The following is a 24649-nucleotide window of genomic DNA, read 5'->3' on the forward strand; positions in this document are numbered from 1 at the left end:
CCGCGTCGTCAGGGAAACGTGGAGCGGTTCGGGTGGAAGGGACTTCAGAGTTCATCCAGTTCCAACCCTGACACCTTCCACTATCCCAGGTTGCTCCCAGCCCCGTCCAGCCTGGCCTTGGACACTTCCAGGGATAGGGCAGCCACATCTTCTCTGGGAATTCCATCCCAGACCCTCACAGCCAAGAATTCCTTCCCAATATCCCATCTAACTGCCCTCGGGCAGTTTCAAGCCATCCCCCTTGTCCCAGGTCCCTCTCCCGCTCTCCTGGAGCCCCGTTTAGGCACTGGAAGGGGCTCTCAGGTCTCCCTGGAGCCCTCTCCAGGAGAACACCCCCAGCTCTCCCAGCCTGTCTCCAGAGCAGAGGGGCTCCAGCCTTCGGAGCATCTCTGTGGCCTGAGAACCCAACAGACCCCTGCTGCCTCCTCACCCTTAAAGGTGTGAGGTTCAGCTTTTGGGGTTTTTTTGTGTGTAACTATCTTCCAAAGTCCAAAGCTGGACTTTGATCATCCTTATGGGTCCCTTCCAACTCAAGATGTTCTATGATTCTTTGTTTTGTAAGGGCACTGAAAGGGCGTTTCACTGACACCTTTCAGGATAGGATCAGAAAGAACATCAACCACCTTCTTTGACACTGTAACCCTATTAATCAGTTTATTCAGCAGTCTCGTAACCTGCAACCACTCAATGGTGTTGCAATTCCCAGGGGAGAGGCTGCACAAGCCTTGCCTGGGAAGCAGCAGCCTAAAACAGAGGAGTTTACCTCTAGCATTCCCAGTTGATTTGCAATACATCTTTAGATCCAGTTCCCATTAAAACAAACTTCTGAGCAAAGCTCCTAGTACCATCCTCTACAAGCAGCACCAAACAGCTGACTGTTAATCAATTCCAGGTAGCTGGAATTTCCCTGCACACCTCAGTTTTTAACCAAGAAACTACCAGAAAAGACACACTGAATTTAAGATGAACATCACCAGTTTTCCATTTCTAGCTTTTATTTTTTTGCTCAAGCAAACAATTTGTCAAAAGAAACCCAAATCCACAGAGAGAGAACAGCAGCAGCTCCTGCCTCACATACAGAGACATAGCTCAATAAAGAAGGTTTCATCTCTATTTCCAAACCTTTCTGCTTGCAGGTTTCCTTGGAGATCCCAAGTTTTATGCAATCTCTGTCACACACACAGTATTTTTAGGGTTTTTTTTTTACTGTTACAGTGAGATCTGGATCTGGCAGTTTGCCACAAAGCTGAAACTTGTGAACAAGATGAGCTCCACCAAGCACTGCTGATGCAGGTTTTGTCCCCTTGAAAGGAGGGAGCTGTTCCTGTCAGATCTGACAGAGGGAACAGCCCCTCACATTTAACCACACCCAGCACACAGGTATTCAGGTCCAAACAGAGGCAGGATTATTTAATTCCTAATTAATCAAGCTTTTTAGGCAGAGGGATATACTCTGTTCTACTGACTCCACTGGGGTCAAGGGATAGGGTCACTTCAGACCACAGCAAACACCTGTTCAACACTCTACACTTTCCATCCACTGTGGTCTGAACAGAGTGACCAAAATACCTCAGAACTGGTCAGACTCTTTTACACTGTTCATTGGGAAAAAAAAAAAGGCATGTACAACCACTTTACTTTCTGCATCCACTCAGTGCTGCAGAGAGTCCTGTGACCTCCACTGAGCACTTAACTCTGCCAGCTCATTGTCACTAAGAACCAAACTCAACAGCTCAAAGAAACCAAGAAGACCTCCTCAAGGCAATTAGGAGCATGGTTGAGACATCACCTACCACTCTCCAGGAAAGGAGGAATGCAAAGCCAGGTCACTCTGTGACTGGGGAAGGATCCCCTTCCCCTGGCAGCACCTCAGGCTGGCACTGAGGACACCACCATGTAAGTCTCTTAAAGGCACCCAGTGGTCCAAAAGTTCCCTTCATCACTGGATGGCCAAGGGGACACTGCTCCTTCTGGTAGATCTGGGGGTGCAGCCCTTGGCCACGGAGCTTGTGGTGCAGCCAGTCAGAGCTGAACTGAAGGGCACAGTCCAGCAGATGCTCCAGATCCGAGGGAGCCAAGAGAGAGCCTTGTGTTAGTGGGTGGATCTTGGTCAGGTACAAAATCTCATTCTTAATGATGTTCCCTGGAAAGGGACAGAAACAAGGAGACAATAAGGGTCTTTCTAATCAAGATAATGCAGACTTCTGGCTCCAGTCTGTGACTTCACCCTCAAGGATCACAGCCAACAATATCATTCCCTGTTTCAGAGATGGCATGCAAGGAGTAGACTTAGACCTGGGATTGGACTGGACAGAGTTCTCTTCCCTCTACCCTTGAAGCAGAACTTGAAGATGACCATGTACCCTCAGCTGGATGAACCAGAAGCCACAAGGCAAAGGAGTAAAACTCTCAGAGATGCAGCTCTGGATCTGCAGACATCCCACCCACCTTCCTCCATTTCTTGCTCTGCCAAGTATTCCCTGGAACTCACCCAGCCCTGAAAAGTATCTTTGGTCTAAGAGGGTGTAGCAGATGGGATTGGGTGCACGGAGGGCATCTAGTGCCCGGCCACGGTGGAACTCCATGGACAGGATGTCAGAAGCAGGATCAGCCCTTGGAGAGGAGCACCAGTGCATTCTGCAGTTGTAGAAAACAAGGAAGCCTCCACTCTCAAAGTGAAGAATCAGCCTGGGAGAAGCAGAAAAGCAGAAGTGTCTCATCAGAAACATCCTTGAACCATTTGTCCTATTTTACACCAGGCCACTGTCTCAAGGTAAGGTAGCCTCTTTAACGACTTCAGCCACAAAACCTGGTGGTGAACAACTCTCCACAGGTTGTGTGGATTCATTCTCCTGCCCTGTGGTCCCTGGACAACCAAGGCTCCAGCAGTAGGGTCCACAGATCAGGGAAACCAATGCCAAAAGTAGCACAAAAAACTGTGTCTAAAAATGTTTGCACAGAAATGAAGTAATCCTTTAAAAGACTGCAGGATGTGGTGCATGGAGTGTGTCCCTAAGAAGTACAGTGATTCCAGCTTCCCTAGACGTTTGCCATTCATCCAAGGCTTTTTTTAAACACTTAATTGGGAGAAACTGGCATTTTCAGAGCATGATTCAGCCTGGCATCCTAAAACTTCTCTAAGATAAAAATGTTAACAGAGCTAGTACTATGATCCCCAAGGTGGCAGGCAACATGCATCCCACAATTCCACTGCAGATCCAACACACCCCACACCCACTCACACCATCTCTCGTGCCTACTTATCTTAGGAATTATCAGAGAAAAATCAAGGCTAAGAGCACCCCCCCACAAATTTAGTTTGGATAGAAGAGTGCCTCTCCAGAATGAGAGGCAAGGAGAGAGAGGGCTCCATGAAATACCTGGGTACAGGGTCCTTCCAGTCCCCCCTTTTATTGGCTCTGTTTGCTCTGGAGAACTCGTTTGCCCGGACGCTGCCGAACAAGCCGAAGTGGAAGCGCAGCCAGTGGCCTGGACCTTGTGCTGCATCTGGGGCTTCAGGCCTTGAGTGCTGGAGTTCCTGCAGCTCCTCATCCTGGGGATGGGGAGCACAAACCTGTTCTTGCCCTTCCTGGACAGAAGAACCTGCCACAGCAGCAGCCTTTTTCTGCAGCACTGTCTCTTCTGCAGTTGGTCCTGAGGGACCTTCAGCTGCCACAAATGCCAGGTACAAGTTCTTCCCATGAACCTGAGGAAAGAGGTGGGTTGTACTAAGGATCCATACAGGATCATAGAATCACAGGCTGCTTTGGGTTGGAAGGGACTTTAAAGATAATCTCATTCCAACCCCTTGCCATGGGCAGGGACATCTTCCACTAGACCAGGTTGTTCAGGCCTCATCCAACCTCACTTGGAACATTTTCAGGGATATACTGGGGATATGGAGAGGAACACTTCCTCTGGCTGTTTCCATACAAGTGACTATCTTCTACAGCCTCTTTTAGATAGAGGGCACATCACCCCACCCTGAACACAGGATTCATCAGCATTTGAGTCATTCCCATCAGAGTTGCAGGCATCCTCTCAGCATTCCTTAAGAAGCACAAGGTATTTAGATGCCACTCAAATGTAAATCTCTCCCTGAGGGTCCTGTCAAGCCAAAGAGACACACCAGGAGAGACACTCAGGGTTACAAAATCTGTCATCATTTTTTCTGATTCACCTCACCACATTTTGCTGCAGGCACTTTGTGGTTCTCATTTTGCTTCCCACTTTTAATCCGAGCTGGGGCTGCACCAGCATTTGGCCAGTCAGGTCCAAATCATCATCTGAGGGATGTGAGGCAAGTGAAGCCTCTAGCAGGACCAACCCAGTGTGACCATCTCATACATGTATCAACAGCACAGACATCTCAGCTTAGCCAGGGGAAACCCTGAGGGAAACGCTCCCAGGTTCTGCACCTTCTGTGACCCAGATGCAGGACAAGGGTGGTTTCCCTGAGACTTGTCATGGATCAGTAAACTCACCTGGGAGTCCTGGAGCCTCAGGGCATTCAGGTCATTCACGCTGATCTTGTGGCTGCTTCCCCCCACCTTGGCCACCACTTGTCCCACAAAAGGGGAGGTCAGCAGCTGGAACTTCCTCACTGATGGGCCCTCTGGCATGTCCAGCAGTTGTTGAGGGATTAGCAGGTCCTTCTCACACTCTTCCCTAAACTTGAAGGGAAGTTGCCACTCAGAAATACACAAAACCAGTCAGAAGCAGAGCTCACCACTGTCTCCTCACCCCAGTCTTCTTCCTTAAGTTTCTTTGAGGACCTGGAAGCTGAAGGAGTCTTCATCCCTGGGAATATATGTAATTTAATCAAATAGCCCTGAATAATAACCTGCTCTAATGGCAGTTTTTCACCCCACAAGCAGAAATTTAGCCTGAGGATCTCCAGAAGTCCTTTCTCCTGGTCTAGTGAAGGTGTTCCTGCCCCAGCACAGGGTGGGATCTAGACGATCTTTAAGGTCCCTTCAACCCAAATCATTCTGTGATGTTATGATTAATGACCCAGAACCAGCACAGGCCAGTGACCCATCTTTTTCCTGATACAGTCACCATGGAAAGTGCTGCTCTGGAGTCAGCACATCTCCACCCCTTGCTTTTCACACTGATCGCAATGAGATGTAACCAGCTAGGGAGCATTCCCACACTCTACTAACAGCATCTGGGATCAGAAGGGGGATGATTCATCTCCCCCTGGATGAGGGGGAGATGAAGCAGCACCATCCTACAGCATCCTGTGGTTCCCTCCAGGAAGTCACACCAGTGTATAAGGAGTTATTTCTCGCATGAAATCCCAGTCACTTGCAGCTCTTCTGAGGATTTCTGCCAGGACTGGGTGTACAGGAAAGCAGGCTCCAGGACCAGGAAAGCTCAGTCTGGCTTTCATCCCATGGTGCCAGTTCTCCCAGAGACCAGCACTGACCAGAGGCTCAGTTTCAAGCTCCACAGTACTCAGTAGAAGGCTCTGAGGCACAGTTCTGAGACAGCTTGATGTGAAAATCAACAGCAATCCTGTGCATGGTCCCCCACCAGAAAAGCCATTCCCACCTCATTCCAGCATCTCAGCTTCTTCTGCTGCCTGGGCTGGCTCAGAGACAGCAGCCCATGTTTGCATCAGCTCAGACTGACTAAAACCAAAGCTTCCAGTGCCATGTGCTCCTGCCATAGTGAAGGGACAACTTTTAGCATAGCTGTGAGGAGCAGCAAGGTGTGGGATACCTTCAACAGGAAGCAGGCAAGGCCTGGAAAAGCCTTCCTGTGCTGCAGCACAAACCAAATCCCTCTCAGAAGGGCTCAAAAGGAAAACATGTTAGGGAACATTAATTTAATGTCTTAAATCCAGGTACAGATATTAAGTGGTCACACAAACCAGCTTTACCAGGGTAAAAGACTGAACTTTAGTCCTCTGTCTCCAAGGACATGGGATAATTATTCACAGGCCTGCTCCGGTTTCACCCCAAAAAATCTGCATATTGTGATGATCAAGAGGCAGATTAAGAGACACCTAAAGAGATACTTGTGCTGCCAAAGGCACCACAAGGAGTCTCGATCCCTGGAGCAGCATTTGGCTGCTGGACACAGGTCATCCAAGGGGTCTGCCTTGATTATCCAGACACCGGCTTCATGTCAGGCAGCTGCTGATTCAGTTCTTAACAGGCTCATTGTGAGAGACTGGAAGTGCTGGGCACTCTATAATGTGTTAATGCCCACAATTCCCCAGTTGTAGCCCCTCTGACAGCAGAAAAATGCTCCTTTTCAAGAGGAAAAACTGCCCTCTTCCCCAGAACATCAGAATAACCAGCATCTGCTGTCTCTGATCCCCTTCTCTCCATGGACCTCCCTACTTCACCTTCTTCCTATAGACCTACTTCAGTCTCTTCCAAAATGCTCCACACTCCAAGGAGGAAGAGGAGGGTGACCAACCCCAACCCTTTGCGGGGCATGACACCCATCTCTCCAGGAGCATGACCACCTGAGCTGGTACCTCTACAGGTCTGAGGCATGGAGCCAGGCTTCCAGGAGAAATCCTCCCCCCTGTATGGGCTCATTTCCAGTCCTTGCGCTCAGACAGAAGCCAGGAACCCACAGCAGAACAGAGCAAGGTCAAGGCTGCCCAGGTTCATCTGCCCCAAACCAGCTCTGCCAACTCACCTGCACCCAGGGATGACAGAAAATCCCATTGGGACCTTACACCCCTGTACAAGGCTCCTGCAGGGATTTCAAGGCACAGCCCTGACGCTCCACATGCAATCCAAGGGGTGCAGAGCTTCCCATCTTCTCACACTCAGCCAAGCACCAATTTGCAGCTCTCCAAAACAACCAAGCCCTGAATTCCACCCCCAGTCTCACCCACATCTCCCCAGGGCAGTGGAAGCACCCACTGCACTCTCCAAAAACCCCACATTCCTACATCCAGCTTTTAAGACGCAGCTCTCCCCAGGCCAACCCTGTGCATCCATTCGGGGAGGAGGGTGGGCAGCCTTCCCCCCTTACTGCTCCTCCAGGCTCCACAGTCCTTCCTTTGTCTCCAGTTTCTCTTCCTCTGCCCCCAACCACCTCCCACAGCACTTTCACAGTCTCTCCCGACCCACCCCAGCAGACCCCTCTGCAACCAAAGCCCTTCCATCGACCTACTTTTATGGGGGAGGAGGGCCCTCCCCCCAAATCTCAGGAGGGCTCCTCAGTTGGCTGGTGGAGGAGGAGTGGGCGGGTTTCAGGTGTGACCTCACTCACCCCACCGGTGAGTGTCTGGTTGGATTGGGAAGGAAGCTGGGCACCCTGGGAAGGAGGGTGGGTGCTTCTGCGGGGGCTGTGCTCCTGCCGAGGGTGGGGGTGGCTGAGCACAGCTCTTATAAACGTGATTTTGGCTTGAGGGTGTTGCCTCTGAGTTCAGGTGAAAGGATTTAGGCCGAAGAACAGCTGACTAATTGAAAAAACGTTAGTGAGAAGACCAAAACAATAAATCACAGTGTTATTAGAGTGCCCTGAGGGGCTTTTCCACTCTGTACTTTTAGGGATGTTCCCAGCTCCACGGAAAACACACTGGATGCTTTTCCTCACTTGCATTAAAATCACAGAGCCACAGAATAATTTGGGTTGGAAGTGACCTGAAAGGTCATCTCCTTCCAACCCCCTGCCATGAGCAAGGACACCTTCCAATATCCCAGGTTGCTCCAAGCCCTGTCCAACCTGGCCTTGGACACTTCCAAGATGGGGCAGTTGCAGCCCAGGGCATTTCTGGTCTATCCTGGCTTTGAGTTGCTCCATTGCTGAGTCTGTCACTTCTGGAGTTTGTCATCCTGCATTGGCCATCCAAACTTCTACAGAAGAGGCTTTGTGTGGCTCCAGGGCTTGGGGACAACATTCAGTCTCCTGCAATGACTCATTGTTTGTCTGAGCAATTCATTTACTAAAGATTTTAGCTCTCATCATAATCTAACATTTATGTGGCTACACATTTAAAGGGGAAACAGATATTAGGAATAAATTGTTTACTGTGAGGATGGTGAGACACTGGAGTAGGTTGCCCAGAGAAGCTGTGGCTGCCCCATCCCTGGAAGTGTTCAAGGCCAGGTTGGATGGGGATTGGAGCAACCTGGGCTAATGGAAGGTGTTCCTGCCCATGGCAGGGAGTTGGAACAGGACAGTCTTTAAGGTTCCTTGCAATCCCTTAACATTCTATTTTTCTATGATTCTGTGACTTGGACAAACATTTCCTCCATGAGGGTGATCAGACACTGGAACAGGAACTGGGGAGGTGGTAGGATTTCCATCTTTGGGAATATACAAAACTTGACTGAACAGGGCTTTGAAAAACCTGATCTTTTTCCCTTCTGACTTAAAATCACTCTGTAATTCTATCCTTATGAGCTCCCTGGGACATGACCCACTACACCATTTCTTCTCCAGGTGCACTTAATATCATTTACCCCCATCCCTCTCCAAGAAGCCCACGAGGGCAAACAGAGTCAAGCAGAAACCTTCTGATTTTATTATTATTGTTTTATTTCCATTAGTTCTAAAGGTGTAGAAGTTACGTGGATTGGTAGCCATACTACTTCATAATAGATATTTTTTTACATCTTTAAATAATTACAGCTTGTTCAGTTGGTTGGTTTCCCTCTCCCCCTTACAAAGAAATGTGTGTTTCCATGAGACTTTCCCAGATGACATGGGAAGCTTCAAACTTTATACATGGGGAGAAAAAAAAGGCAAAACAAAACATAGTCACAGCTTCAATGTTGCATTGAGTTGGTGATTGGTTTTAAAGCTCCCTTGCAATATTCCTGAGCTCCTCCTGATTGCAACCCTCTCCATCTAAGCCCATAAGATTGCAAGTGATCCAAGGATCTCTTCTGATCAGTTTACAAAGAATAGCTGAAGTGAATCAAGATATTGCACTTCCACAAAGAGCAAAGACATTTGGAAATGGTTAAGTGACCTTTTTATGGCCCTGTCTCCCCATCCTGCTTTTCAGCTGCTCATCTCACTTTGGTGGCCGCTGAGCCGTTGCCAAGGTCTGGTTTGACACAACCAAACCTTGTGTTGCAAAACCTTTCAGCATCAACATTTTCATAATTAGTGATGGTCTCTATAGGAACAAGTCCCACAAATGCATTTATATTTGTGCTGAAGTGTGTTGCAGGAGTGGGCTCTTCCCTCTCACTCCTCAGGGCAGGGATAGTTCTCAGTCCTGCATTTGTGGAGGACCTGGCCTGGAACGGTCCTCACAAGGTTCTCCAGCAATAATAGCAATAATAATAGCACTAATTACCTTGTCTGGGTCTCTAATAATTGTATCTAGTTTAATTACCAAAGCAGGCTTGAAATGCTACCCCCATCATGGGCAGGAAAGCAGAGCTCAGATGGAACCTGGAATTTTGTGAGTCACCCCTCCTGCTAGAAGGAGCTGAGTGTCCTGAAAGTTGGTGGCACTTTTATCCTCTTGTCTTCTGAATATCCTTTCATCTGTCACTTCCAGAGTTTGTCCTCCTGCATTGGCCTTCCCAGCTCCCACCTTTGAGAAGGGGCTTTGTGTGATTCCTGGGCTTTGAGACAACATTCAACCTCCCACAGTGACTTGTTCCTTGGGACTCCCCAAGTCTGAGCAATTAATTTACCAATGATTCTGCCTCTTATTATAATCTAACATTTATGTGGAAAAACATTTGTACCATGAGGGTAGTCAAACACTGGAACAGGAAATCAGAGAGGTGGCAGGGTTTCCATCCTTGGGAATATTCAAAAGTTCCCTGAGCAGGGCCCTGAGAAATCTGATCTCATCCCTTCTGATTTAAATTACTCTGTAGTTTGATCATTATGAGCTCTGAAGGAGAGGAGCTGTCATTTATGGTGAGTTTGTACACCACCTAAAATGATGGCGCTGCATTTGAAGTCAGTCTCTAAGCACCTTGATATCAGTGTTGGCCAGAATAAATGTTCCTGGATCAAAAATAGCTTTGCAACAGTTTTGGGTGATTGAAAAGAATTGCAGAACCAGGTGCAGCCAAACTTCTACTGCTTCTGGTGCAAATAGGGGGACAAAAGAGCTGAATTCAACCTCTAAGTAGTTGTCCTCTAAGCCTAAAGTTGTTCTCACAGCCCCCAGAGCTTCACCTTTTGAAAGCAGACATCTTGTTCTGCCATTAGGGTCTTGTAAATACTTCTCACTCTGTTTCAAGAATTATTTTTAAGGCTTTGAGAAAGGCTAAAAACCATTTAATAAATCTGTGCTGTGGTCATTTAGATAACCTGAGGGAGCATAACCACACTTATGTTCTGCGGGGATTTTCCCCTTTGGCATTGCAAGCAGAGTCCTTTACGACATCTTGGAGTGTTTAAGGACAGGAGAAAAATTCTGTCAGGGATTTTTGACTTTGAGGGGAGGAGGAGGAGCACAGCAATAAGGCAGGGTGGGCAGAACCAATGGGAGCATCAGTATGGAAAGAGAAATGGGGGGGGGGGGGGCTTGATCTGGACTTCAGCTCCTCTCCAGGAGGCCGCCTGCTCCCCTTCTTCTCAGGTTATCCAGGGTAGTTCTGGGTATCTCCAATACGTGCATGTTGTGGTGCTCTGTTATGGCCAGGAATTCACAGGCAGATCCCAAGAGAGCTCAAGTGTCATTTACAAAGGAATTTAGTTCAAGGAGGAGGCTGGTTAAAAATCTTCATGCCAACCTTTGTGTTTTCACCCCAAATTCATATTTTTAGGTGCTATTTCTCCTCCTCTCTGCAGCCTGCCAGGCCTGAGCAGAATCACAGAATCTCATTTATTTTTATTCATGTTTCACAGATGTCTTTTCCTCATCTGTAATTAGCACTAATGAGACTAAACACTGCATTAGCCCAGCAAGGCAGGGTGGAAACTCTGGTGCAAACATCATCCAGCCGTTCCCATGGCACCATTGCCATGGTGTTTTTCTCTTGGGGTTGCAGAGGCTCTGTCACCCCTCCAAATCCCTGCCAATCTGAGTTACGGAGAGCAGAGGCAATGTGGAAGGGTCCAGGTCTCTGCTGTGACAGTCCTAGTCTTTCTCATGACCAGTCCAATTGAATCCTTCTCCTTAGAGAAGCTAAGGAGGAAAATGGTGAGTTCAGACAAAGGCAACACAATGCCCTTCTTTTGCTTCAAACCTGCACATGGCTTTCCTCTTCACCAAGCCTGGTGTTTGGGTGGAAACACTCCCTGTGGGAATGTTGAACAGCAGGAGACAGAGGATGGCACATTTGGGAGGGATGCACAATCCCTCTTAGAAATTTTAACTTGGTAGTTCCATACTCAGGTTCTGGATGCAGGGAGGAAAAGAGAGGAGCTGGGAAGACAGGAAGGGGAACAGAGTTTGGGAATGGACAGAAACAAGGGTGAAGAATCTTGTAGGATAAGGTCTCCCAAAAATTCTCTGCCTAGACAGGCAAAGCTGTCTCTCCTTGGAAATATTGATGAAAACACCATGGCAAGCATCTGGTGAAGCACTTGGACTGCACAGGGGAGCTGTGGCATCTGCAATGCTGGAGTTTGTTAAGCACATGCTAAAGACAGAGTAGGCAGGGCTGGGTTAGGCAGAATTGATCCCTTTGGGAAAAGGGAATTAGTCAATGAGCTCTCAGCACCTCTTCCAACTCCATTTGCTACAATTCCCTGGTTCTTGAGAGCCACATGGCCAAGAAAATAGACAAGTCTTGTTTAGTACTCATGCAGGAATGGAGTTACGCTTCTCTTGCAGGCAAGCAAGTCTGTGCACATGTTTGGTAAAGAAAACGGCCCCTGCCACCTCCATTAGAGGCTGGAGCCTTTGCTTGTTGCCAGAGGTGAAATCCTAAAGGATTAGATGTGGGAAATGGTCACGAGCCAGCTGTTAGGGGGGAAAGTGGGCACTCACAGTACAGCCAAAAAGAAGTGACAGTCAGATTTCATCAATGACATCCAAACAACATAAAAGTAGGCAAAATAATTAAATTATCTGTCTCAAAAGCAATGGCACAGCAGCATTAGAAGAGCATCTTTCACTTGCTGTGCACTTGAATCATCTCTAAGCCTGGCTTGTTACTATCCATAAGGGAAGAGCCCAGCCATTTCCTCCAGGATTTGATTACCAACGTGGATCTCCTCTACCTGCTTCCAGCAGGTTCCTTCCTCCAAAATCCTGCTTTGACTTTGGACAGACCTTCTCCAGGCTGAGCCAACAACCTCTTGGAAACACAGTCCCATGATTTCATAATGATAAATAGGAAAGGAGTTACTATTAAATACAGACATTCATCAGCTTTCCAGACCATCTAGGAAAATAAAGATAGTGCTCTACATGTGTGAGCTGAGGAGGGGGAGGTGTCTCTTTTTTTCTCTGCCCTAGATCATATCAAATCCACTAAAGCCACTAAAGAATCTCTAGTGAAGTCTGTTCAGCAGACTGTTCTGGAACTGGCTCCATTTGGTGGAAGATCACAGAATTTGGGTAATGAGAAGACAGTGGCATTTTCTTCTGGTCAGGGAAAGAATGGATGGTGACAGAAGAAAAGAAGGGTTTCTGCTCCACCATTGTCAGAGTCTCAAATGCCAGATCTTTTTAAATAAAACTCAAGAACTGGGTCCATCTGTGTGTTTCATAGAAGGTGGTGACAATCAAATAGAGAGGCTCATTTAAAGTGGGGGGAAATGCTTCATATCCAGTAGTTACTTTGAGATTTTAGTCTCCTCTGCTTCATTAGAGCTCTCCTGGACCTCAGATCAGTCCTCTTTACCTCTTTGCTGGAACATCTCACAAAGGAAAGAGAAGGCAGGAGAGCAGGGGAGGTGGGAAACAACATTGACGTGGCATCTTCTTCATCTCTTGAGCGGATCAGCCTGAAGTTGGTGGGTGGGAGCCCAGGTTATGCAGTTATGATGTCCCCGTGGTTCTCAGCTAACACCAGGCTGTTCCAGGAGTCCTGTTTGGAGCTGCTTTGGGGAGACTGGCTGATGGCTGACTGGTAACCCTGCGGGGAAAGCTTCAGAGCTGAGATCACAGGATGAATGGAGGATCCATGGCCAGACATGGCAGAGACTGAGAATGCCTATGGAAAAAGGAGAAACCTGTGAACAAATGTTCCAGCCATAGAGGAACATGTGAATCCATTTCGTGTGGGCTGGTGCTATTGTAATAATGTCTCTGGATTTGCTGCGGATTGCTGCTTATGTGTGATACCTTGGGCAGTCTCTTTCCTTCTTTTTCTAGGATCATGGAATCACAGAATGGTCTGGGTTGGAAGGGACTTTAAAGACCATCTTGTTCCAACCCACCTACCATGGGCAGGGACACCTTCCACTAGATCAGGTTGCTCAAAGCACTGTCCAACCTGGTGTTGAACACTTCCAGGGAAAGACCCTGTTCTTTCCTACTGCTGCACACGCGCCATGTGGTTTTCTTTTAAATGTCAGAAATTATCATTTTGCTTCCCAAGGCTTAAAATTTCGTTGGCCTTGGGCTCTTCTGGCTTTCAAATGAAAACGTCTTGTGTGAATCCACATCGTGCTGGTCCGCAGACATCTAGTGGTGGCTGTGGTACAGATCACATCACTTTACCATGCAGCTCTCTGTCCTCATGCTCATATCACCCAACACTCAGCCAGCCAGTGCAGAGAAAGTAGGGAGATGTTGCCAGGATTTCCCTTGCTCAAGGCAGATCAAATCATAGAAAGGTAATGGGTATTTTTCTTCTATGGGACATGTAAAGCTGCCCAACTAGAAGGAATTTAATGTTTTCAAACAGCAGAATTTAATGTTTTCAAAAAAGCTGCTACTTCCTGTTGTCTGTTCAGAACAGCCATTCATCATTATAAAGCCTAATTGACAAAACTCTGGGGTTTTACCCTGTCCTGAAGGATAAATCTCTCACTGTGAACTCCTAGACCCCTGAGGCAAAAAGAAGCAGCCTTTTTCCACAGAGATTTGTAGAATCATAGGGTGGTTTGGGTTGGAAAGACCTTAAGGATCATCTCGTGCCAACCCCCTGCCAAGGGCACGGACACCTTCCACTATTCCAGCTTGCTCCAAGCCCCATCCAACACGACCTGGAACACTTCTAGGGATGGGGCAGCCACAGCTTCTCTGAGCAACCTGTGCCAGGGCCTCACCATCCTCACAGGGAAGGAATTCTTCTTAATATCCAATCTAAACCTACTCTCAGTTTGAATCCATTCCCCGTTGTCCTGTCACTCCAGGCCCTTGTAAAAGGTCTCTCTCCATCTTTCTTGTAAGCTCCTTTCAGGTACTTACCTCTAAGTACCTAAGTAATATTTTGAGGATGTTCTTCTCCCCAAGTCCACTATCCTAATTCCCATCTTTGTCCCACTGCCATCACCTCCCCTCTGTACCTGAGAAACCGGGCTGGGGTGCCCGTAGTGAGATGAGAGCCCGGGCTCGGTTTTTATGGGCCGCATTTCCTCGGTGGTCGTGGCGCTGCTGCTGCTGCTGGTGGAGCTGGTGGTCGGGGTAAGACTCTCGCTGCTGGATGGGCCTGGGAGAAAGCAGGTGGAAAACCAGGCTCTTTCCAAAGACCTTTCAGTGCAGAGCTGTACCCACCCACCCACCAAGAAGTTAATGTGGTAAAAATAGATTAAAAAGTAGCGGGAAGGGCTTTGTTGCTGTTGAAAGGCATTCAGACATTCCCCATTTCTTCTGGAAAATCAGCCTGTTTTGTGGTTGGATCTCTGACTCATACAACAGTGTGGTCAGAAACACAAATGCAAACTTGTACACATATCATAAACTCCTCCTGTTCAACACTCACCTGCTGGTGTCTTTGTTTTGTTAAGGTTCTTCGGCTTGCGCTTCCTCGTCTGAATGCCCTCTTTTCTCATTGCTAAAGGCCTTGGAACCTGTGGATCCAAGTATAAAAGCCCATTGGTTTCTGAAAGTCCTTAAGGTCATCTAGGAGAACGTGATTCCAGCTCTACCTTGTGGGCTCCATGAAAATCAGGTGATTTAACTGAAAACAGCAATGAGATGGAGCCCAGATTCCCTGGTCTCTTCTGTGTGAAGAGAGATGTCAATGCTCCAAGATGTGCATCCAAATGGGAATAGGTAGGCAGCTCACACCTTGGGTACTGAATGTTTTAAGGCCAGAAGGAACAACAACTCATCTAATTGAATTTCCTGTATAACTCAGAACGAAAACATTCTTTCTGGCTAATACCTGCTTTTGGGAAAGGTACCAAGCCTGTGTGGGGTGACTCCCCCTTAGGAGCTGAGCCCACTGAAGTGGGATAGTCAGAAACATGCTGGGATTTCTAGGAATAATTGGTAAGGCTTCCCACTTGTCTTCCAGCTTTGACCTGTTTCTCATGAGTCTATCTACTCTGAGTCACTGAACATCACTGAAAGCAAATTTAGTCAGGTATAAACTGTTCAAGCAAGAAATACAGGAAAATAAAGCAATTATTTATTGCTTTATATGATTTTTTATTGTATTTAAAGGTGTATAAAAATGCTAGGAGCAACAGTCATAGAATCCTGGAATGGTTTGAGTTGGAAGGGAGCTTAGAGACCATCTAGTTACAACCCCTCTGCCATGGGCTGGAGTTGGCCACTAAGCGACCACCAGGGTGTTGAAGGCCTCTGAATCTGCCATGGGGGTGGTCCTGTTGTCACTGACTGATGAGAGAAGGGCTGAAGATTTGCATCTTGAAGTCCTGCTGTGCCTTGGCCTCCAGCAGGACTCTTCTGGATATATCACACATGACATCAATACACAAAGCCCCCACTGACAGGAGGAGACTGTCTAGACTTTTCTTGCAGAAAAGTCACCCATCAGTCCCTGACAAGTCTACAGCCAAGTTGTAGCTGGGATCTGACACCCTGGTGGAGGAGCTAGGTGGGAAGAATCTGGGCCTCGATTTAGGTGGGAAGAATCTGGACCTGGTTTTATTAGGTTTTAAGACTTTGTTGCAAAGGGGACCTAATGAGTATGTGAGAAATGCCCTGCATGCATTCCTTGCCAGCATAACCAGGATGTTGAGGGGCACTAAAACTCAAAGAGACAGCAGGAAAAACAGCTCCAGGAGAGCACAGAGTTGTGCGAAGAACCCAATTCCCGGCTTGGTGCTATGGGCACCCTCCCACAGAGAGTAGAAATCACTGTGTTGATCCACGTTACCCCATGGAGCTTCATGTAGAGTCCACAGGCATTGCAGACGGGCTCTCCCTCGGCGTTCCTGCGCCACAGCGTGGTTGTGGTCGTGTGGCAGTTGGCACAGGAGAGGCCGACGCGGCGAGATGCCGACTGCGGGGAGATGCAGAGAGAGAAAACTCATCAGCCCTCCCCTGTTGCCACTAGCAGCATCCCAGATCCCAGTGAGCTCACACCAGTATGCCCTAGGTTTTCCTTTCCTCTTGCCTCTCTTATTTCTCTGTTTTTTCCTCTGTCTTGCCTTTTGCAGTGGGTGACACAACTGCCTTTTGCTGCCTCTCTCGCCTTACGGCTTCTGCTCCACTGCCTTTCCACTGCCTCCTGCCTGCCAGGACGTCTCAGCTGTCCTGTCACATCTCAGATGGTGCCAGAGACATAAAATAGAATCATTTAGGTTGGAAAAGACCTCTAAGATCATCAAGTGCAACCTTTGGTCCTCACCTTGTCAACCAGACCAGAGCACTGAGTGTCATGTCCAGTAGTTTCTTGAACACCTTCAGGGATGGGGACTCCACCACCTCCCTGGGCAGACCCTTTCAATGCTTAACCACCTTTTCAGTGAAGAAATTCTTACTGATGCCCAGCCTGAACCTCTCCTGGCACAGCTTGAGGCCATTTCCTCTTGTCCTGTCCCTTGGGAGCAGAGCTGGACCCCCCTTGGATCCACCCTCCTGTCAGGGAGTTGTAGAGAGCGAGAAGGTCCCCCCTGAGCCTCCTTTTCTCCAGAATTACACATCATCTGAACAGAGGTCCAGACCTCCATCAGGTCTGGTAGCAGCTTGGAGATCCTCTACACCTGTACACACCTACACTAAGGTGTCTGGCTCTCAGACTGTCCCACCCTTTCAGACTTCCAAACCCTTCACTTTCCAGGCATCATGGCTATCCCAAGAGAATATTTTCAATGCCATGAATGTTACATACTCCTTTCTGGCTTTATGTGATGTAGCTCATGTGACTTGAGGGGAAGATAAGAAAAAGAGAGCTTCCAGCAGCATTGTCTTCTTAAAAGTCAATGTGATAATGGATAGGAATCCCCACTAATGTGCAGGGAACAGGCCTTCTGAAGTTCCCTTTCTGGGTGAGCTGGTTTGGCTCAAAAGGCCACAGGAGAAAGCAATGAGCTTGAAAACATAAAAAGTACAAGTTTGAGCTTGGAAGCTGAGTGGGAGGTGGAAGAAGAAAAAGTCACATGTTCCACACCTTCCTGACTCTTCCCAGCATCCTTCAAAGCTCAGTTCTTAGAGGCTGAGGATAAAGTCTGAATGGGCAGGGGTCAAATTCCCTCTTTGCTTGCTGATAAATTTGGGACTGAACAGAAGGATGAGAGCTGTGTGATAATGTCTGTTCTCGTGAAGAGGAGCCTACAGGGAGGAAATCTGGTGGTCTTGAACATCCAGCCAGCTCTGCAGCCATGAACAGCACAGCTGGCAGCTGTGTAATGGGGTGAAAGCCTGGAAAGTGAGGACCTGGCAGCTACCAGGAATTTCCTCTGTGTGATCTTTACCACAGCTTTTTCTCCGTGTCTTCTCCCTCATTATTAAATAGGATCAGTTAATCTACAGCTGTAACACAAGAAAAAATTGAAACTCAGAGTACTTTTTAAGACTTTGAAAGCTGGAAACCCCTTTGGTGCATAGAAACCAAACTTTAGTTGTAATCTCACCATGTTTTAGCTTTGATCATAAGTGGAGTGAGAGCTTAAGAGAGAGCTTGCAGCAAAGGCAAAGATCTCCCCTAGCAGGGCTCTCTGGAATATCTCAGTCTCCAAGAAAACTGGATTACACAATCACAGATTAAACCAAGTCACTTGCACTGAATATATTTATTTAGGCAGATCAGCTGGCATTACTTTCACCACACCCCTGTGTTGCATCCAGAGATATGTCCTCCTTTTCTTCATGGAAATTCTATGCTAGAGGAAAAAGCAGAAATTTGGCCACTTTTGCAAGATTTCCAGATTGCCTACTGCCCAGCCAAGTGACAAAAGTGCACATAAGGATCTGCACAACTCATGGATTTATATTTCTTATGGAGTTTTCCAAGCCTTATCCCGAGACTGTGCAGAGATCCATTGCTGTAAAGGACCAACCCTGATACCCAATGGGCCATTCCTGACCACACAGATAATCTGTAGGCCAGGAAATGAGAGAGGGAAGGTCCTGGGTGCCAAGGCGAAATCCTGCCTGGATCGGTCGGTGCAGTGTCTGGAAGGGGTTTTCACAAGAGGGCGCTGGATGTCTGTGGTTGGTGGCAGCGCTCGAGCTGCCGGTGGCATTTTTGACGCTTGCAGGGGACGGCTGGGTTTGAGCACAGACAGGTCTGAGCGACGCAAAGGGCGGGGATGGAGCCTCGTGGAAGACAAGGACTGGGAAAACGGGCTCTCAGGGGTGCCTTGGTGGCTCCTTTCTGCCTGAGGTTGTGACAGACTCGTGTCCCTGAGAACACAGAGACCTTCCCAAAGGTCCCTCACCAAAATGGGCAGGGACAGACAGGATATCAATGTCAAGCTCATAAAATCCCAGAATGGTTTGAGTTGGAAGGGCCCTTAGAGCTCATCTTGTTCCAGCCCCCTGCCATGGCCAGGGACACCTTCCACTTGACCAGGTTGTTCCAAGCCCCGTCCAATCTGGCCTTGAACACTTCCAGGGATCCAGGGGCAGCCACAGCTTCTCTGGGCACCCTGTGCCAGGGCCTCACCACCCTCACAGCCAAGAATTTCTCCCTAATATCTAACCTAAATCTACTCTCTGTCAGTGTAAAGCCATTCCCCCTTTTCCTGTCACTCCATGTCTTTGTAAAAGGTCTCTCTTCATCTTCCTTGTAGGCTTTCTTCAGTTACTGGAAGGCCACAATTAGGTCACCCCAAAGCCTTTTTTTCTCCAGGATGAACCTTTTTGTCCCCCAGGTTCCTCGTGCTTATCCCACCCTGAGTCCACAGATTTTGGGATACCCTGACCTGCCCCTCAAGCTCTGTTTCAGCTCAACCAATGGAGCCAGGAGCAGGGTATCCAGAAAAGGTGTCCAGTCACCAGGAAGTAAGAGGAGTCATCCAGCAGTGACCAGGGAATAAGGACCCTAAAGGTAAGAGGGATACTACAGCAAAGAGTGGCTGTTACTAAATCAACACCAAAGTACTGCTCTTTGTCCTACAGTCCCTTCCACTGCCTGGCCTGAGTGCCTGGAGAACTGGTCTGGACAGCACAAGGCCTTGGAGTGTCACAAGCACAAGAAAATCTGACTTATTTTGGAAATCTGGACCAAAACCACCTAAGTTGGGCAGATGGGGGCCCAAGGAGTTGAAACATCGCTGTCACCTCCAGCTAGCCCAGGTCTGTGCCTCATCCTCACCCTACACACACTGTGTGATCAGGACTTACCAGCCTCCTCTGGGGTTTGAACAGGGGCCGGTTGATGCCGTTCATCTTGTGGTAGAGCCCACAGGCGTTGCAGAGGTAGTGCCCCGTGCCATCCCTCCTCCAGAGCGGGGTGGACATGGCCCCACAGTTGACACATTCTCGTCCCTCAGAATAATCGTCAAAGAATTCTGCTGCCATGGCAGGAGAGAAGGGAAAACACTCCGTTAATTAGGTGACCATACATTTAATTACTGCTTGGGTTCTCAGCTTAGCCCAGAAAGGACATTTTAAGAAATCACAAAACATTCAGGTTTTGTAGGTTGCAAGAAACAGCTCTTCCTTTCCCAAGGAAACCCTCAGGGTTATTGGGAAGAGGGACTCCTTTCCCTGCCATACAGTGTTGGCTGCAGGACTTCAGTGGCAGCAGGGATGTGCTGGGACACGGATACTGGGAGACAGAAATAGAAACCTTCCCTTCTGCTCTGACATTATCCAATTTTCAGGACTGGATATAGCCAGGGCAAACAGATTGGGACAGGGAAACAGCCGTGTTTACAATCCAGACAAATTCCTGTGACCATGGATAAACACAGGCCTGGACCCACAGAGCAGAACTGCTCTGACATCAAAGAGCTGCCAGAGCATCTCAGTGGGGCAGGAAAGCTGTGCCGTGTGCTCTGCTCCCCCATGGAAATGCTCCTCACCCAGCCCATCCCAACTCCCTCCCAGCCCTTCCCCAAGTGCCTCCTCCCTGTTCTCTGCAAGAGAAGCATTTCCTGAGCTACACAAATCCACATGTGCAACATGAACGTTCCCTGCCCGTGGCAGGGGGTTGAAACAAGATGATCTTTAAGGTTCCCTCCGACCAAAAATATTCCATGATTCTGTGATTCTAACCCCAGCTCAGGCTGACAGATAAGAGGCATCACTGGGCATTAATATGTGTCAGAGGCTCAGCTTTTGATGGAAATCTCCATCGTGCTTGATGTCACTATCCAGGGCTTGGTGCACTCACCCATCACCTTCCTGGTTCATCCTGCACCAGGCTCAGCTGCAGATGTGACATGACAGTGAGGACAATTGGGCCTGGAGTGACAGGACAAGGGGGAATGTCTTCACTCTGACAGAAAGTGGGGTTGGAAAAAATCCTTCCCTGTGAGGATGGTGAGGCCCTGGCACAGGTTGCCCAGAGAAGCTGGGGCTACCCCATCCCTGGAAGTGTCCAAGGCTGGGTTGGACAGGGCTTGGAACAACCTGGGATAGTGGAAGGTGTCCCTGCCCATGGCATAGGGTTTGGAACGAGATGATCTTTAAGTTCCCTTCTGTCCTAAACCATTCTGGGATTCTATGAACTGCCCTGGGCTGGATCTCCCTCTGACTGTGGGAGATCCAGATCATCTGCAAGGCGATGCAGAGGTCAGCACAACCCACCTCGACTGCACCATCATTTGGAAAGACACAAGTCAGCTCACCCTTCCCTACAAAGCCTTCAAGAAACCAAGAACATCACTATATTTTGTGCTTGTCCACCTGCTTGTTATATGAGTATCTCAGCTTCCTGCTGGAAGACAGTAGTTCCCCCAGGGGCAAACTGACAAAATTTGGCTTCTTTCCGAGCTGTGTCTCAACCCCAAGTGGATTCTCTGATATCCAACAGGGGTTATGTTCAGACATCAGCCTTATTTTCTCTTTTACCCAGACTATTTTTGGAAAATCTGCAGGAAACTGCATAACCATGGAGGAGCCAAAGGATTAAAAAAATAATGAAGTGGCGCCAGTAAACAGAGACCCAGAGAAAAAGATATACAGGAGCCTGATTCTCCCTAGAAAACCAGGCTAAAAATTCTGAGAGGTTACACCATGTGCCCATGAGGAAATGGTAGAAAGCAGTACATGAGTGTATCCAAGGGGCTCTGGAGTCAGAAAAGCAGGAATCCAATACCTTCTCAGCAACTTGGGAAAATTACTCTTGAGCAATTCTGGTGGTTTCAAAGAGATAGGAATCCCTCCAGGTGATTTTTGTCCACATGGATTCAGTGATACCACAACCATAATGCCTCGTTTTCCCCTTTAAAATGGCAATTGAGTTACAGCCAAAATCTAGATCAAATAAATTCCCTTTGAAAAGAGAAGGGATTGGAACAGCTGGTCAGGAAAGAACTCGTTTCCTTGAAAAATCTCAGGAAAGGAAAACATTCACTATCTTTTTTTTCATCTTAGAAGTTGTTGAGGTTTTTGATCATTGTTTTCCAAAGAAAAAGGCAAATTATTTTAACAGTAATTTTTGTCCTCTGAGAAAAATCCCTTCTTCTTTGAAAATAATTCAGTACAGAACTGCGGACATAATCCAGGGAGAATTTAGCAGAGCAGAGGTAATCAAGAGGTAACAGTTGAAACTTGAGTGATTTGAGTTGTGTCTGTGACTAACTACAAAATGCAATCCTTCCTGGACTTTTCTCCACCAGAAAAACAAAATATGGAAGTTTTTAATCAAATAAAAAGGAGGAAATTCCTAATGTCTCTCAGAAATGCTAAGAATTGGACTAGCTCTTCAATAAGAAGGTCTCTGAAAATGAATATGATATGAAGAAATGTCAAATATGGGCATATTTCTGTTTTTAGGAAAAAAAGAAGAGGATGTGGAGTAGAAACCAGGCAAAGTGTAAGTCTCTTGTTTTCTGAAAATAATCAAATCTGCTGCTGAGTGTTATTTCCCAAGAGTTTGTGTGGCACCCAGCTAATTTGCCCACATTATTTTCACTGTTGGTTGCCATCAGACATCCAAAACACCAGTACAAACCAGTCGTGAGACTTGCTCTCCTTTCCCATCTGTATTTGTCTGAGCTGTATTCTTCCCTTTTTCTTTGGTGGGTTTGGTTTTGGGGTTTTTTTTTCAGTTTACGTGGGATTTGAACTGGAACTTCTCTCCTGAGGGACTTTCATAGAATCATAGAAACATAGAATCACAGAAAGTTTTGGTTTGGAAGAGACCTTAAATATCATCTCCTTCCAACCCCCTCCCATGGGCAGATTGCTCACTAGACCAGATTACTCAGATTCCCATCCAGACTTTCACTGGTTTAATTTTGTCATCTTCCAATAATAATGAGAAGAAGAAGAAGAAGAAGAAGAAGAAGAAGAAGAAGAAGAAGAAGAAGTAACAATAATAAGTATTTGTGCAATTTTCCCTCTCAGCTGCAGACAGAGGTGATCCTTGGGAGTGTTCATAAACAGGAATCAGATGGGGAAGGCACAGACTTTGTTCCCAGGGCACACGGAGGCTCCATGCAATGGGTGGCTCTCCCTAATCACAGCCCTCATGGGGCCATATCAGATGGGTGCGTCCCCTACGTGCACCACCCTGTGCTGAGTCAGAAGATGACATCCACGGAGTGCAACCTCATTAAAAACATTCCTGGAGCCCTCTCAGAGCTCCTTGACCTCCAGAGATACCACCTGGAGGAAAAATATCCTCACCTGCTCCAAAGCGAGCTTGAGGATGGCAAAGGAATTGTCTTGGACACTGCTGGATACTGGCTTAGAGAAGATGGCCTGGGCTTAGTGCATGTCCTTTAATTAACAAAGGGTGTTTGGGCCCCAAAGAAGGAAGACAAGGGACTGGATTTCTTTCTCAACAAAATTATATACATATATATAATTTCACGGCATCACTAAATTTAGGGATGAAGTTTTCAAGGGGAGTTTTCTGAGCTGTCCTTCTGGCCACACCTGCTCTCAAAAACCTGAGGGTCTCCAAAATAATGAGAAGATATCACCTGAAGACCCACAACCCACGTGGTTTGATGTGGGTGGGTGTCCAAGACCTAGGAAACCCAAATGTTCCCAGGGCTCCAAGCCCACAGGAACCAGGATGCACCATCAGTCTGAGCTATATTGGGCATGGAGGTCACTGGGCTTCAAGTGCACTAATTGTTTAATTTGTCACTGTTATTAATAATGGGGATTAGGGAGACTCCCCAGGAAAAAGCAGCAAAGTGTTTTCTTGGCTTCTGTCTCGGGGCTGGAGCTCTAAATCCTGGCATTATGAGATCTCCTGACACTTATTCCTTGTACTTAGCAGCCGGGAAAGGAAACGTTTATTCAGGCAGCAAATTGCCCGAGCGGCTCCCGGAGGGCCCTGAACAATGAGGGGGGAAGGAAAGGCTCCCCCAGTCACACTCAGGGCAATAATTTCCGTCCCGTGGCACAGGAGCCGCTGCCTGATAATGGAGATTTATGGGTCCATCCGGTGACCTCTGTAACAACCTTTCTGCTGGAAAGATTTACTCCCTCTCCCAAAGCCAGGTATGGCCAGCACTGGGACAGGATTGAGGGAAGGATAAGATTTGCTGATCAGGCTGAGAAGGACGCCAGCTCATGGCTGGAGTAGCCTTGTGTTTGCTGAGTGGCCTCATCTTCCTCTTTGAACTCCCCCACGTGCCTTTGTAGAGCCCTTATCTTGTATAATATCAGTCTTTGGATCATTTTATGGGCTGGGCTCCTGGTGTTGACTAATGCTGATGGCCCTCTGCTTAATTCTTCATAAAACCCTGCCTTTAGTCAATGAAGGAGCTTGTCACGTGAAAGCAGATCATGAAATGTCTCTGAATGACCAGCGGAGAGGACGGATTGTGTCCCATCCCTATCCTGGTCATCATCTTGCTGTGTCAAAGGAGATTTTTTCCCCTCACACCTACAGTTTATGGGCACTGCAAGGTCCCCAGGGCAGGAAATGTCACTTGTGTGTTGCACAACAGCCTCCTAATCTTGGGTGAGACCTTGAGCACACTCATGTCAGAAATACTTTCCACAATGGGACATTCAGTCCTCAGGGAGCCAGGAGCAACTCCTAAGTGGGGTGCTGGGGTCTTGCAGGAAAAAAGAATTCTTGGATATGGTCCTTCATGACTCTTAATCATTGTGAGGGGTCCTTCACATCCACCTCCAGGTCCGAAGGGATCAACCCTTAGAGACAATGCTGGGATCAAAAACAGAGCAGATCTGAGCACAGCCAGCCCACCCGTACAGGCACTTTTCCCAGCATAGGAAGGTTGTGACAGCCTCTGTGATCGAGGACGTGGCTCACCCAAAGCCTGAGGACTTTTGTCTTCCCAGTCA

At 47.8% G+C, this 24649-nt stretch overlaps 2 protein-coding genes across 6 annotated transcripts in view; both read right to left on the minus strand.

Annotated features, from left to right (window-relative positions):
- Positions 1-1826: 1826 nt before the first annotated feature.
- LOC113957481 (endonuclease 8-like 2) lies at positions 1827-7235 on the minus strand. 2 transcript variants are annotated; one of them, XM_027665052.1, is made up of 5 exons: positions 7144-7235; positions 4485-4673; positions 3381-3706; positions 2492-2688; positions 1827-2143 (listed from the first exon to the last, which is right to left on the minus strand). In XM_027665052.1, the coding sequence occupies exons 2-5, from the start codon at positions 4620-4622 to the stop codon at positions 1827-1829; spliced, it is 978 nt and encodes a 325-aa protein (XP_027520853.1). In that variant the 5' UTR covers positions 4623-4673; positions 7144-7235. The 2 variants fall into 2 exon arrangements, with proteins under 2 accessions (XP_027520853.1, XP_027520854.1); XM_027665053.1 differs by lacking the exon at positions 7144-7235 and having other exon boundaries at positions 4485-4701.
- A 1258-nt stretch (positions 7236-8493) lies between these two features.
- Positions 8494-24649, minus strand: part of GATA4 (GATA binding protein 4) — a 30581-nt gene continuing 14425 nt past the window's right edge. For 3 of the 4 annotated variants that reach the window (XM_027665050.1, XM_027665051.1, XM_027665048.1), the window contains 5 exons: positions 19553-19722; positions 16140-16265; positions 14775-14862; positions 14359-14501; positions 8494-13058 (listed from right to left, as the gene is read on the minus strand). In XM_027665050.1, coding sequence (XP_027520851.1) covers positions 12876-13058; positions 14359-14501; positions 14775-14862; positions 16140-16265; positions 19553-19722 — 710 coding nt within the window. In that variant the 3' untranslated portion in view covers positions 8494-12875. The remainder of the gene's footprint in view (positions 13059-14358; positions 14502-14774; positions 14863-16139; positions 16266-19552; positions 19723-24649) is intronic. The other variant, XM_027665049.1, reaches the window with a different exon arrangement.

Source organism: Corapipo altera, unplaced genomic scaffold (assembly GCF_003945725.1).
Source record: "Corapipo altera isolate COAL_440 unplaced genomic scaffold, ASM394572v1 164, whole genome shotgun sequence".
NCBI lineage: Eukaryota > Metazoa > Chordata > Aves > Passeriformes > Pipridae > Corapipo > Corapipo altera.

Excerpts from the sequence above, each read along its gene's own strand:
- LOC113957481 (XM_027665052.1), bottom strand. The coding sequence starts at position 4,622 with ATGCCAGAGGGCCCATCAGTGAGGAAGTTCCAGCTGCTGACCTCCCCT. Across the intron at positions 3,707-4,484 it reads TGAGGCTCCAGGACTCCCAG|GTTCATGGGAAGAACTTGTA; the intron begins GTGAGTTTACTG and ends CTCTTTCCTCAG. Across the intron at positions 2,689-3,380 it reads TGGAAGGACCCTGTACCCAG|GCTGATTCTTCACTTTGAGA; the intron begins GTATTTCATGGA and ends TGCTTCTCCCAG.